Raw genomic sequence first — 15,218 nt, forward strand, 5'->3', positions numbered from 1 at the left:
GAAGGAAACATAGGCAGAATATTCTATGACATAAATCACAGTAAGATCCTTTTTGACCCACCTCCTAGAGTAATAGAAATAAAAACAAACAAATGGGACCTAATGAAACTTAAAAGCTGTTGCACAGCAAAGGAAACCATAAACAAGATGAAAATGCAACCCTCAGAATGGGAGAAAATATTTCCAAACAAAGCAGCTGACAAAGGATTAATCTCCAAAATATACCAAGCAGCTCATGCAGCTGAATAACAAAAAAACAAACAACCCAATCCAAAAATGGGCAGAAGATCTAAATAGACATTTCTCCAAAGATGATATACAGATTGCCAACAAACATATGAAAGGATGTTCAACATCACTAATCATTAGAGAAATGCAAATCAAAATTGCAATGAGGTATCACCTCACACCAGTCAGAATGGCCACCACCAAAAAATCTAGAAACAATAAATGCTGGAGAGGGTGTGGAGAAAAGGGAACCCTCTTACACTGTTGGTGGGAATGTAAATTGATACAGCTACTATGGAGAACAGTATGGAGGTTCCTTAAAAAACTAGAAATGGAACTACCATATGACCCAGCAATCCCATTACTGGGCTTATACCCTGTGAAAACCATAATTCCAGAGGAGTCATGTACCACACTGTTCATTGAAGATCTATTTACAATAGCCAGGACATCGAAGCAACCTAAGTATCCATTGACAGATGAATGGATAAAGAATATGTGGCACATATATACAATGGAATATTACTCAGCCATAAAAAGAAACGAATTTGAGTTATTTGTAGTGAGGTGGATGGACCTAGAGAGTGTTATACAGATTGAAGTAAGTCAGAAATAGAAAAAACAAATACTGTATGCTAACACATATATATGGAATCTAAAAAAAAAAAACAAAACAAAATGGTTCTGAGGAACCTAGGGACAGGACAGGAATAAAGATGCAGACGTAGAGAATGGACTTGAGGACACGGGGATGGGGAAGGCTAAGCTGGGACGAAGTGAGAGAGCGGCATGGACATATATACACTACCAAATGTAAAATAGATAGCTAGTGGGAAGCAGCCACATAGCACAGGGAGATCACCTCGGTGCTTTGTGACCAACCACCTAGAGGGGTGGGATAGGGAGGGTGGGAGTGAGACACAAGAGGGAGGGGATATGGGGATATATGTATACATATAGCTGATTCTCTTTGTTATACAGCAGAAACTAACACAACTTTGTAAAGCAATTATACTCCAATAAAGATGTTAAAAAAAAAAGACAAAACTCCTATCTTAGACATTTTAATACTTTTTGAATATAACCATTATTGAATATTTTTCTCTAACTTGCTGCTTTTATTTGTATTTTTTTCTTTTTTAAGCCAGCAAATCATCTCTAGGTAATATAGCATGGTATTGTGCATAAATATCTGGACTATATGTCAGAAAGCATATTATTTGTATCTAGTGTTTATAGAAACCAATGAATAAATATTTACATATTATAAGCACTTTTAAATGATAACTTCAAAATAACTCAGGTTTTAAGAACAAGTCTGTATGCTAAAACTTATCAAAAATCATCAATCTTACTGAGTATCTTTCTTCATCAACTCACTGATGACTAAAGTAGAAAAGTCTTTTTTCTAACATACAAAATATATAAGGATTTAATTTAAAGTTTATCATCACACAAATCTGCAAGAAGACATTAGAGAATGATTAAATTTTTGGTTATGGAGTAGGTCAATATTTGTAGGTAAATATTTGAGATGAATGAATAAATGAACAAATGAATAAATGACAGAATTTCATAGTCACATTAAAGAAACTTACAAAGTACTAGAATTAAAAGAGGGTAAATGTTTATCTAAGCGACATTTATTGTTTACTATGTGAAACAGTTTTTCCCTTTAAGGTTGGAAAAAAGGAGATTCTACTGATGAATGTACAAATATAGCTTAAAATTAATTCATGGAATTGATTTTTCCACACTGCATTCAATTTTATTTCATTTGTTAAAATATCTGTAATACACAGAATAAAAATAAGCTAGTCCTAAATACTGAAATGAAAATAGGAAATAGTTGTTTTAAATTGTATGACCAAATACAGCCTTTTGTTTTCAGTTGCCACGGAGCCCTCATATATTTCTGCATCAAAAATTTGTGTTTATGTGCCTCATACAAGAAAAGCCTTATCAAATAAGTCTTTTATAAAGAATAAAATTTGTATATTTTTTTCCCCTCACATATGTACTGACAATTTCCTACTACCTGTGTCAATTGATAGTACCAGACAAATCCACTCAGGGTCTTTCTTTGTCATTCTCTACATACATGAGGATGTAGAGATCAAACAGCAAAAGGCAGAGAACTGGGCTCAGTCTACAGACAATGGGTTGCTATTAAGGCATATACTTTGTTAGACTGACAGACAAAAGGCATTATGTGTAATAAGGGGGAATGGAAGAGATACTTGGCTGCTTAATACCATTTATTCTTTTTTTTTTTTTTAACCTTTCAAATCCACTTTTATTTTCCTTTTTCCTCCTCACATACAGAGCTTCTCCACACACTGCATTTCTTGCAGCTATAAAGTCATTTGACGTTGGTCAGGTACCATTTTATCCCCTAAAACTTTGCTGGCATCAAAATGTTGACAGTTAACCAGTGTTAAATCTATAAAATATTTACATAGCAGAGCTCATTAAGCTTTAGACGCTAGGCAATTAAACCACATAAAAATTAGACAAACCCCCATCTTACATGTTCAGAATCAGCTGTTCACAGTCCTATCTTGTGACTGTACATGGTTCAAAAGGCAGCAGAGGCAACAGGCAGTTACTTGAAGGACACTGACCACTATGGTCTGGAAGCACATTATGATGCTACCCCAGTATCATGCACCACTCCACCTTTCTCCAAGGCGGTCTCATAATTCTGGAATGGCAGGTCCAGCTGATACCAAATGAAGACAGACAACACAACGTTTACTCTGTGGAGATATTCTAACTTCTACTATGGACGCATGGTGATTTTGAATGCAACTCGTCCTAAAAACTTGTCACGATCATCCTGGATTTTTAGGTTGGGTGATCCATCAATCTTGCGCTCAACTGTTACTTCGTTTACGTTATTTCTATTACCAAAGATGAGCTGGACGGCAACAAATGACTGTAGATAGCTCCCATGCAATTTTTTCCCATAATATGGAAAATACTTTATCGTTCTATTAGAAGCATAAGTTGATAGCACTGATGTGTTTTCACCCTTCAAAATACATTCTATCCTTGGTTCTCCTTGAGGCTTTAATCCAATTATTCTGTTCATTTTCACAAGAATACAAGGGCTTTCTGTGGAGTAGCCAAACTCGGGATCATCCACACCACTGCGTGCTTCAAGTAAGACAAGAGGAAACCGACATGAAGTATAATCTAGACCCTCCTGCTCAAAAAAATGCTCCATCGGGACAATCTGTGAGATTCTTCTGTTCTTCTAAGCCATATGACTTTAGAAATTTCTGAAGGTCATTAATGTACCCTCTATAGGACTCTGGATTAGACACGCTGAATGAAAAATCCAACGCCGTCACTGGTTTTGGAAAAACCGTAAGTCCTGGGCTAGGCATCTGGTCACGATATTTTGGAACCTCATCGTTCAGAGCCTGAAGCATAGCCCACTTTGTGAATGAAAAGAGTGCAGCCAGGAACCCATAAAAGAACTAGGTAGGGCTTCCCTGGTGGCGCAGTGGTTTAGAGTCCGCCGGCCGATGCAGGGGACACAGGTTCGTGCCCCGGTCCGGGAAGATCCCACATGCCGTGGAGCGGATGGGCCCGTGAGCCATGGCCGCTGAGCCTGTGCGTCCGGAGCCTGTGCTCCGCAACGGGAGAGGCCACACAGTGAGAGGTCCACATACCGCAAAAAAAAAAAAAAAAAAAAAAAAAAAAAGAACTACGTAGAAGAGCAAGATCAAACCCCAGTTCTTGGCGGTGGGCTCCAGGAACTCTCCGGTAGTCGTGTTGTAGATGAAGAGCTTCCACTCGGCCAGGCTCTGGTTGAAGGACTTCTCTTTCTTCGTCATGGTGAGTGTGCGGACGGCGAGGGGAGCGGCTGCTAAGTGGAAGCTGCAAGGAGCGCAGAGGCGCGCGTCCCGGCTGGAGCAGCGCAGCCCGCGACCGCGGCGGAAGGCGGGACGGCCGAGGAAACCTCCTCGCTGCGGTGAGCGCTCAAGCAGACTGCGCTGCGCCGGGCCGCCGCTTCGGCCGCGGGAGCCTCCCATTTATTCTCTTAATTTCAGAGTGGCACCAAATACCAATCATCTCTCTCATCTTTCGTCAAAATGTTATTAGTGAAAAAGTAGACTCCCTCTGCTATCTGGTTTCTTTTCAGTGGTAACCGAAATCACACAACTGTTCTCAGTCAACTTGAAATCATCCCAATATGATATTTTTTAAATGTTCTAAAAATAAATCTGCCATAATTGTTATGACTCGTGTTTTATAACCATATTTTTATTTTCCTCATTCATAAAGAGATAAAAGAGTATACAAATGCTTGTCAATAATCTATTTGATATTCCTTTACTTATCCATCTCTCCTTTTCAGATTTCTATCAGTTCCTTTAAACTTTATTAACTTTTGCATAAAATATTAGATTTGTATAACTGTAAGGTATTTGCAACCAAACTTGATCTTTTTGTTGACTTGACACCTTTAGGATATATTGAAATGCCACTCTCCCCTTTTAGAGAGGTCTTCAAATTGAGAATATACAAACATTGTATAATTATAATATGAAAAAAAGCCCCTTCTGACTTAGAGTGTGAATAAAAGGTTTAATCCCCACATTATGTAAGAGAAAGACGCTTAGGGCATTGAAAAAGGCGTGCCAGAGCCTGATTGTATATATTGGCTCAACACATTGTAAATACCTAAAGTTGCCAATCTTGACCTCTATAATTCCTCCCTTTGACCACAAAACCCTATTCTTTCAATTATCTTACTCTCCCACTCTTCTCTTCATCTTTGATGCCCTCTAGTACTTTAATCCTTCCTATTAATAATATAAAAACTAACATATTAGTTCACAAAGTGTTGTACATTATTTTATTTAATCTTCTTAACAATCTGTATTATCCCCATTTTAGAGATAAGAAGACTCAGAGATTTAGAAACTCACCCAATATCACACGGCTAGGACTTCTGATATCAAAATAAATGGAGAGAGCAGATGCTTCATTCTCATCTTACATCAACTATATAAACAATAGAAAAAATATGTATGTATATACTTTTAAAAGAACCAAGTATAGCCATCTTCAAAACAGGAAGGTAAACTTTTGGAGGACCATAAACTATGTGTGAGAAAATTGTGTTCCATATAATGAGGTGGCAAGAGCTGGGGGCAGAAGTCCGGATATAACCAACAAGAGGCCTAGTGCAAGGATCCAGGCACATACCGCCACCTTCCAGGCTAGGCACAAAAGAAAATGATGCCTGGGCTCAGGAAGAAGCAGAGGTTCGGGTAATTAACAGAATAACACCCTTGGTACCTGGTAAACTCTGGAGGATTGGGGAGCATCCGAGCTCAGAAAATTAGCTCTCAAGTTCCAGACAGGATATAATGTCCATTCCTTGCTCTATCAATGGCTCCAACCAAACCTTAGCAGATGTTTTTATACTTCCCATAATATATGTTGTATAAAGCAGAGGTCATACTCTTTCAGGCAATCTCAGCTACAGTGAAGAATGCACAATTAAGAATGACCAAAATGGGGACTTCCCTGGTGGCACAGTGGTTAAGAATCCGCCTGCCAATGCAAGGAACACGAGTTCGGGCTCTGATCCAGGAAGATCCCACATGCCGCGGAGCAACTAAGCCCATGCGCCACAACTACTGAAGCCCGCTCACCTAGAGCCATGCTCTGCAACAAGAGAAGCCACCGCAATGAGAAGCCCGCGCACCACAACATAGAGTACCCCCGCTCACCACAACTAGAGGAAGCCCGTGTGCAGCAACGAAGGCCCAATGTGGCCAAAAATAAATAAATAAATAAATAAATTTATTTTAAAAAAAATGAATGACCAAAATGTTGGAAGTGTACCAACTCCATGAAGGACTATTAACTCAGTAAAGGGTAGGAAAAGGTGAGGGATCACAGAGAAGTCAAACTGTATGTTTCAAATAAGTAAAATTCATACACTCAAATAAAGGAAGATTATTGTATACATGAAAGAATAGGTACTTATGAAAGAGAACCAATTAGAAATTCTGGAGCTGAAAAGTGGTAGAACTGGGACTCAGACACGAGTTTCCTCCTTTCAAGATCTATGTTCTCTCCTCTGATATCAGCTACCCCCTAAAAACACACAGAGACATATATACATGCTTATTTGCTTGTTTATTTAGCTTCCTCATTACTCTACCTCTATACATATTCTTGACATTACGGTCCATCAAAGGAGCCTGTTATTCTCTTGTCTCCACATCTACTCCACTCACCTTGCAAATTTGTAATCTTGTGGCTCTCAACTTTGGTTGCATACTAGTTATTCTCTGCAACATTAAAAATAAATACACTGTAATTACTCTAAACAAATTGCAATCTGATCCTTTCTGAGTAGGACTCATGCATTGATATATTTTAAAGCTCCATGGATGATTCTATAAGAATAACTGCAATTATATACTTTTGTTTCAGAAAGGACTAATTATTCACTAAAAATGTGCACCTTCCCCTTCTATTGTAAAAAGTCATAATTAGGAACCAGCTGCCTAGTTAGGGAGTTATTCCTGAGCACCCCCGTATCAAGGTAGGGCCAGGTGCTGAGTGCTCATCATTAGAATATAAACAGAAATAATGCGTATCATTTCTGATAGGAGTTAGTTAAAAAGCAGTGTATATTTTTCATTCTCTCTTTTCCTATCTACTAACTGGATGTAGAAGACTCTAGGGGGTCTAGCAAGCACAAAATCACAAGGTGGAAGGAGCCTGGGCCCATGAATCGCAGCTTGAAGAAAATCACGCTCCGACCAAGTTTTATATCATCACAAAATTGCTCAGAGAAACACATGTATTATAAGTCTCTAAAATTCTGAGTTTTTTTTCATCAGCTAGAATTACCCAGATCAACAGAAAAATTGGTACCTTGAAATGGGGTGCTGCTGTGACAAAAATCTCAAATGTGTGGAATTAGTGATCAGGAAGCAGGCATCAGGGAAACAACTAGCAGAGGCTGGTAAGATGGAATAGCGTTAAAAACATTTTTCAAGTATTATCTTCAATAACTTGGAAAGCAGACCAAAAACCTGTAAGCTTGTAACTCTACAGCCATAGTTCTCAACTGGGGATGATTTTGCCCCCTGGAGGACATTTGGCAATGACTGAAGACAGTAAAACATCATGAAAATTTTAGTTACTTTTCAAGACCAACTCAATTGTTATGACTTACTCCTCCTATCAGATTATACTACCTTATGTCACTCATATTAGTCTTGTATATGCACTCCATCAGAATGTGACACAATTCATTCTCCCTTTTTTTACATTTGTCTCCTCTTCTCTATTATAAGTCTAATGTAGTCTAATCCATGTATCCCATATATTGCCTAGAATGTCTTACACACAGAAACAATACAATTTGTGTTTGTTGAGTACACATTTGTTGAATGAATATATACTATTCTTCAAATCACTGATTCTACGGTCCTTGATCTCATAGTCCAGTATTGAGATACACATCAAAAGATCACTTCACAATACAAGTCTTACAGAATCTGAGGTCTTATAGACAGTAGTTTTCACATTATGAGGTGTTCCCAGCAACTGCTACCCTCTGGGCATCCTTTCACCCCCAACTTCTAATTGCATGCGACTAGTTACTGTGTAAATTGCCAGCTGCCTTAAATAGGGAAAACAGTTAATAGTACATTTCTAAGGAATGTATTCGGTCTAAAGAGTTTGAATGATAGTCTTTTAAGGAGGTTAAGGGTTGGAAAATAAACTCAATTTTAGTACTTGAGTAGTAACAAGGGTACGAAAAACAGAAACCACTATGGCTATCCATAGGAAGAAATGGTCAGAGGCAAGGGCAGCAGGAAAGGCTAACTAAGAAAGGTGATATATATGTATATATAGAGAGAGATAAGAAAAGATAATTACCTACTTTGATATTACAGACCAATATAGATTAGCTTAATTTGGCACTGTTAAAAACTCCTTAGCGCATCTAGTTGGCTCTGACATTAGGATGCTAATGGACAGTTTACTATAGATGGAAAGCAAAACAACAATTTAAATTTCCCTTCCAGACTGAAATACTGCTTCTCAGTTGAAGATACAAATCTGGACTTCAGGGTGACTGGAGACAGATTTGGGATCATAAGCATGCAGGTAATGGAAATGGATGAAGTCACTCAGCAGTAGTGAAAACCAAAAAAAGAAAAGTTGAAAATGTAGAGGATATACAGAGTAGAAGCCACTGAAGGAATTAATAAGCAAACTAAATCATTATGGTTTCCTCACATAATCCATATCACATTATGTTGGCTGTTTTATATGAGTTTACAATTAAACCAGGTGGCTTTTTTTTTCTCAAATATATTATTTTTTTCCACCTTGATTTCAAGATCTTTAGTATATGAACCACTCTTCCCCGTCTTTATATTTTCCTAAACGCATCACCTCCAGTAGTCAATGAACTTTTGATTCACTGAATTTAAACCTGGCAAGGAATTCCACTCCTTTCACCCATCCACCCCCCAAAAGCCCAAATCTCTCATAAAAGGGAAGTTTCTAAATTCCTGCATCAACCTCTGCAGGTAATCCTACCCTCACAACATTCTTGGCTACTAAGAGTGTGGGTTTAGAGAAACATTATTCAGTTGATCAAGGCTCATCAGTGGGAAAACCTGGTAAGACTAGAGAGAACATGATCCTACGGCTAATTTCTTAATAGAGCAATAGAAAGCCAAACAGCTTTCGGTGGGGCATTGAGGGAAGAAGCATTAGAAACTAAGACTTTATGACCTTAGGGCAGATATGGTACCCAAACAGCTTCTGGTGTCATCCACCAAATGGTCCCAACTACTGATCAAATGCATTCAACTTGGTGCTGACGGCTTAACATTCCAAAGGTGAAAAGGAGAAAAGCAGAGATTACAGGGACCATCTACGAATGAGCAACACATACCAGTAACCTGGGACTAGGATGTTAAAATTCACATCATTACAAAACAAATCTCCCCGTAGGCCACATTTCCTTTTAATTTTCTTCTTCTCATCTAACCACCCCCTCTTTTATTTGAACCTAACGGTCATTCTCTTCACCATATCATCTCATTTGGGGGTTAATTTTTTATCCCCTTTGATCTGTATGGATCTGAGTGTATACATGCTAACGTGCCTTTGGTGGTAGTGGTTTACAACAACTTTGGGAAGGCAAGGCTTTCATGTTGGGACTATACTGTGCCAACTCTTCAATTCTCTTTGAGATTACCTCATGAACTAAAGAGAAAGGTCTGCATGAATTGTTTTCCCAATGGTGGGTTTTAAATTGCTGAAGTGAGAAAGGATCCTCACTGAGCACGGCTAACCAGAAGTCAAAAAACAGATGATCCCAATTTCAAATGCTATTAGGCTGTGGATAAACAGGGAAATGGAGAGTAGCGCAAGAGGAAGGCTAACCTCATAAAAGGGTAAAAGGAAAGGGCAATTGCTGCCACAAGTGCACTGAAAAATAGAGAAGTAAATTCAGACACTGGTGGCAGGTGGCGGAGGAAGGTGGCAAGGAATAAATGTTGAAGATTGGAAAGGTTAAGAGGTTAGCCTAGGTTAGATAAAATAAATGTAGGCTTTGGCATCAAATACCTGGGTTTAAATTCTTACCTGTAGTCAAGTGATCTTCAGCAATTAAGAGTATGATCTGAGCATCAGTATTTCCACCTAATTCATAATTTTAGGGTTACTGATATAAATACACTGCTTAGAACACAACATGGTATTCAGTAATTGGCAGCTTTTATAATTATATTTAAGGATAGAAGAGTCCAAAACAGAACTTTTAGTTTACCATTGTTCGCAGCTTTCAGAAAAGAGAAAATAGCTACAAACCAAAGAAAGAAGAGCCAGTCTCTCACAGGAGAGTCACAAGATTCACACTCAAGGCCACAAAACAGTGAACCTTTTACCAGATATTAAAGTTTAAAACCACACAGCTTAACAGTAATGTTAATTTTACCACTAGGTGGCAATGATACAGCTGAATTTCACTGACAAGATTAATTTTAAAAACAGCAAATCCAGACAGAAATTCCAAGAAACTTTTTAGTACATATTTTCATTTTAGAAAAATGAAAAAAATTTTATATACAATTTAATTTATAGCAAAATGTGTGATTATCTGATTCAATATGTATGTTAACTTCTGAGGCAATTCATGCAACAAATACAATTTTTAAACAGTTCTGGTCACAGTTAAGTCTTTTTAAAAAAGCTAGACATATATCATGAAGAGAATAGAAATCATGGAAAGCTACAAGTATTTTTGAAGCTTTAGAGTTCTAAGAAAGTCATTATAAAATGCAAAGTATTTCAATGAAAAAGTTAAACCTTTCAAAAATGACTGATAGAGAACAAGTCTTTTTTTTTAAAATTTAGGCCCAAAATATGAAATAATATGCAGACACTTTGCTTTTAAATTACATATGAAATTAATATTCATATAGGTAATATCTTTTCAATGTCAAATAAAACTACGTTGTTAAGCAAGTTTATCAAATTCTAACGAATTCAGGAATACCTTTTTACAAATGTTAAAATAATAAATGATGAAATTCCTTAGAATCTGCACTTTCCATAATTATTTCTGCTTTCTTCATAAAACAGATAATTTACAGTTTATTAAAAATACTTTATTCATTTCTTCTTTCATATCAAATAAAAGGAGAAGGTATGATGAAATTTTTCAAATTATAGACATTTTCAAGTGCATAGTAAAAAAACCCAAAAAACAAAAAACTTTCAAATACCCAAGATATTTCCTCACATATAGGGTGGGAGCTCACATCACCACATGTAACATTATAAAACCTGTACTATACTTAGATGAATAAATAATAAACCTATACTGTTATCCAATTAATAATTTTTTTAAAAAGACCCAATTAAAATGAGCCTATTTATTCCCTTTGTATAAATAACCTAACGTTCCCTAAATTTTCAACTCCCAGTTTCTACAAATGAATAGGTCAGAATATCTTATATATAAGATTTCCAATAGTTTTCTAATTTAGCAATCACTTCCTATATTTACTTTACTTCCAGAAAAAAGTCCTCCCAAACAAATGTAAGAAAAGCATGATTTCTAAGTTATTTTATTAATTCATAGATCAGTTTCCCCTTCAATTTGAACTTCATTTTGAATTATTATAGATCACCCTGAAATCTAACAATATAGCTATTTCTCATTCCATCAGTGTATACAAATATACAAAACAAACAACCACTTAAGATGGTTAGCACAAAGAAAGATTACTGTGGCAGCCCTCACAAATCAAACAAAAGATTTCAGGAAAGTGCTCAATCTGTTCACTGTTACCTGTAACTTCTGCTAGAAAATTTATGGAATGCCACTGTCATGGAAGGGATAATTGTAGATCTACAAAAGTGAATACATACATATGTGTGATTTATACCTATACAGAATCAGCTTCTGATTATCTACACAGATAAAGGGACAAGAGACAGATGCTACAAAACACATAATCCTCAAACCACTTCAGATACATTTTTCGTACTTGTATTTCACAGGGCTGTGTCTGAGAATTCAGAACACAAAGAAAATTAAGCCATATTGCAGAGATCAAGAGTTACACAATTACCAAAACAATGGTAATGCTGATATACCATTACTAACTTGACTTTGTCATCTTCTGTTTATTTCTGATGGTGGCTCGAAGTTTACGTATCACCAGTCTATCAGGCAGAATCATATCACCTTGTTGTTCTAGATAATCCAATAAATTTTCAGTCCATTGGAGAGCAGCTGCATGATTAATATGTTTCTCTGGAATCAGTTCTATTTCCTCCTCCTCATTTTCACTGGATTCGTCTGTCTGGCCTTGTGCTCTTCTGATAATTTCACTGTCAGTTAAGACTTCATAGCCTGGTTCAGTACTGTCCACTTCAAGCCATTTTTCAATGTTCTCAGGAGTCACATTTTCCAATCCTTTGGTGTGTTGTAAAATGGTAGCCACAGCAGCCACTGAGATATCTTCTTCATCAAAGTCCAGGCTTTCTTTTTCCTCTATGGTAGGGAGAATCTTCTTCCATGCCCTGCTAATGGTAACTGGCTTTACTAAATTCCATGCCATTGCTATTTCATAAAGTGCATCTAGCAGAGTTAGTTTCTTCCAGAATGATCTCAGGTCATTGCCTTCTTCCAAGTTGTTCTGGAGAAGACCTGCACGGTAGTTTCTCTTCATCGTAGCTATGACTCCCTGATTTGAGGGCTGAATCAACGAAGCCACATTAGGTGGTAAATATTTAGCAAATATTTGGCCATCATCTGACCTCAGGACATTTTCATTTGGATGTGTTGGTGAATTATCCAACAAGAGCACAGCCTTTTCTTGCATGCCTTTGGATCTTAAGTGCTCGCGAACTTGTGGCACAAAGATCTTATCAAACCATTGTCGGAAAATGGAAAGATCCATCCATGCACCTTTTTGGCTGAAATAAGAGACTGGCAGGTTTGAGGTGTCAGTTGACTTGAAGGAGCGAGGTTTCTTTGCTTTCCCCACAACACAAAGCTTAAGTTTGTGTAAACCTGTTGCATTGGCACAACACATGATAGTGACTCTTTCTTCAATTGACTTGTGTCCAGGGGCTGTGCATTTACCTTTGATTACTGAAGTCCTGGAAGGCAAGCATTTCCAAAACAGTCCAGTTTCATCTGCATTGTAGATCTGTTCTGGTTGCAAATTCTCTCGTTCAATAAAGTCTCGAAAGTTGTTGCAAAAATCTTCCACAGCTGTCTCATCTCCACTTAATCTTTCGTTTCTAATATTAATCTCTCTAATGCTGTGCCGCTGCTTAAAACGAGTTAACCAACCAGCAGAGGGGTTAAAATCACCATCCATTCCCAAAGCATAAAAGAAGAACTCTGCCCTTTTTGCACAAATTGGTCCAGACACGGGATTCCCTTTTGCTCTTTGCTGGTTGAACCATTCCAGCATTGCTCTGTCCAGTTCCTCATACATGGATGGCTTCATAGATTTCCTCTTGGCCAGAAGACTTGTGGAATCAGAACTGCTTGCGTAAGTTATAATCTTTTCCTTATTTTTTCTTATATCCCGAACTGTTGTCTCGCCAATTCCATAAATCACTGCCAGTTGTTTGGAAGAACCTCCATCTTCAAGTTTCTTTATTATATCAAGCTTATCTTTAATAGTTAACACAACACGCTTCCGTTTCCCTGACATGGTGAGACTCTGGGCCTCAGGGACTCACCCCAGACTCACACAGAAGCAATCCTCTAAATCCTGCCTTCTCTCACAGACTCACTTTAACACAGCCTTACACACTCAGTCTTTCAACCTTACCAGGCACCTGGTGGCCCTGACCCCTTCCCTGGCTGGGCTGGCCTGGCAAAGAGACGGCAAAGGACGATCAGGGGGGCGGAAGTCTGAGAGAACAGGCCTTTAACTTTAAATGGGCAGTAGAGGAGGCCCCAAGTCACCGCGGATAATCCGGATTACAAACATTTGTTTTATTCCCCCAGTGGCCGCGAGAAAGACTATAACCCCATCGTGACCACAAGCCTCCTTCACGCCCAGATCCCGGGTCAACGGCCGTCACTAACCCCCGCCACACCCCAAAGTTACAGCAGAGAGCGGAAGAGCCAGGGAGTCGGGGACTGGCCCCATTCCCCAGGGGGACGGTTACGTTGGATTCCTTCCCCTGCAGTCAGCCCCTTCACCGCAAGCCCCACTTCCCCGCGTTGGCGTACTTAGCCTACACAGTCCTCCCCGTTCCTCACTGCCCGCCGAGCTCCCTCTCCCCACCTCAGTTGGAATCAGGACCCCGTAACACTCCCTGCCTAACGCGCGGCGACCGCTCCTCCCCTGACCACAAGCTCCCGGAAACGCCCCCTCCCACCGCCGGCCCCGCCCCTAGCCCCACCCAGAGGCGGGACTTCCCCCCGTCCCCGGAAGGAGGAGGAGCGTCGTCAGTCTGGACTGGGTAACTGGGCGGAGGCAAAGGTGGAGGCGGAGGCAAAGGTGGAGGTGGAGGCGGAGGCGGAGGAGATTTGGAAGGTGAGGGCGCGGGTGCGGTGCAGGCAAGCTCCCGGCTGCTAATGGTTTATTAGAAGGGCGGGGATAAAAAATTCCTGCCGGCGCTCTCGGGTTAGGCGGGACGGCTCCCCTCCGCGCGTCGCTCCACCTGCGGGCCGCCGGGGCAGAGCTGCAGTGGGCGGGGTGCCAGTTACTTCCTCGAAGGGGAAGTGGGCAGGGCTGATGCGCGGGGCTCCGCGGGTAATTTCGTGGGTTTCTGGCTTTTCCAGATCCTTGTTTGTTTTCTGGGGGCCGAGCTCCTCTAAGGTCCGGGGGTTTGTGACGTCCCGCGCACTTCATCGCGAAGCTCTGTCAGAGGGTCCCGTTTCTTAGCTACGGTGCCTCCTCCCTCCTGGGGGTGAGTAGCAGACGGGCGGGCGATCTGCGCCAAGTGTCTACGTCCCGCCGAGGAGACAGGTTTGTAATCATGAAAATGACTGTGGTGTTAACTCCCGAGAGGCTCTCTTCCTTCCTAGGCCCCTCATCCCTGCTGAATTTAGCGAACCATCTTCAGTGTTACAGATTTTAATGAATACTATAGTTGTCGGAGATAGCAAGCTGGCAGGATCCACTCTGTGCGAAATTGTGGAGTACTAAACCGTAAATCTAAGTGGGGGACATTGGCTTTCCTCCCTTTATGTTTTTCATATTTTCCTATTTCTCACTTCTGTTTTGTTGTGCTGCCCTGTTTTCCAGCCAGTGGAAGAACTATGATAAATTTATTCACAGCACTGCGATAAGAACAAAAAAAGAATCATATTCTGTAGCCTTAAATCATGTATTACGCTGGCTTGTTTTGGTGTCCCAAGTAATCTCGTCAGATTGTGAGCTCCTTGGGAGCAGAGACCGTGTTGTTGAATTCTAGAAACGCCACAGCTCCGGAGCATGCGC

The 15,218-nt window shown here is 39.7% G+C and overlaps 1 protein-coding gene and 1 pseudogene across 1 annotated transcript; both read right to left on the minus strand.

Moving 5' to 3' along the window:
- Positions 1–3,010: 3,010 nt before the first annotated feature.
- On the minus strand, positions 3,011–4,073 carry LOC136126905 (sodium/potassium-transporting ATPase subunit beta-3 pseudogene; annotated as a pseudogene).
- A 7,830-nt stretch (positions 4,074–11,903) lies between these two features.
- On the minus strand, positions 11,904–13,475 carry JRKL (JRK like). The gene has a single exon (XM_065883223.1). It carries the CDS (start codon positions 13,473–13,475, stop codon positions 11,904–11,906), a length of 1,572 nt encoding a protein of 523 aa, XP_065739295.1.
- Positions 13,476–15,218: the final 1,743 nt, after the last annotated feature.

This window comes from Phocoena phocoena, chromosome 8 (assembly GCF_963924675.1).
Source record: "Phocoena phocoena chromosome 8, mPhoPho1.1, whole genome shotgun sequence".
Taxonomy (NCBI): Eukaryota; Metazoa; Chordata; class Mammalia; order Artiodactyla; family Phocoenidae; genus Phocoena; species Phocoena phocoena.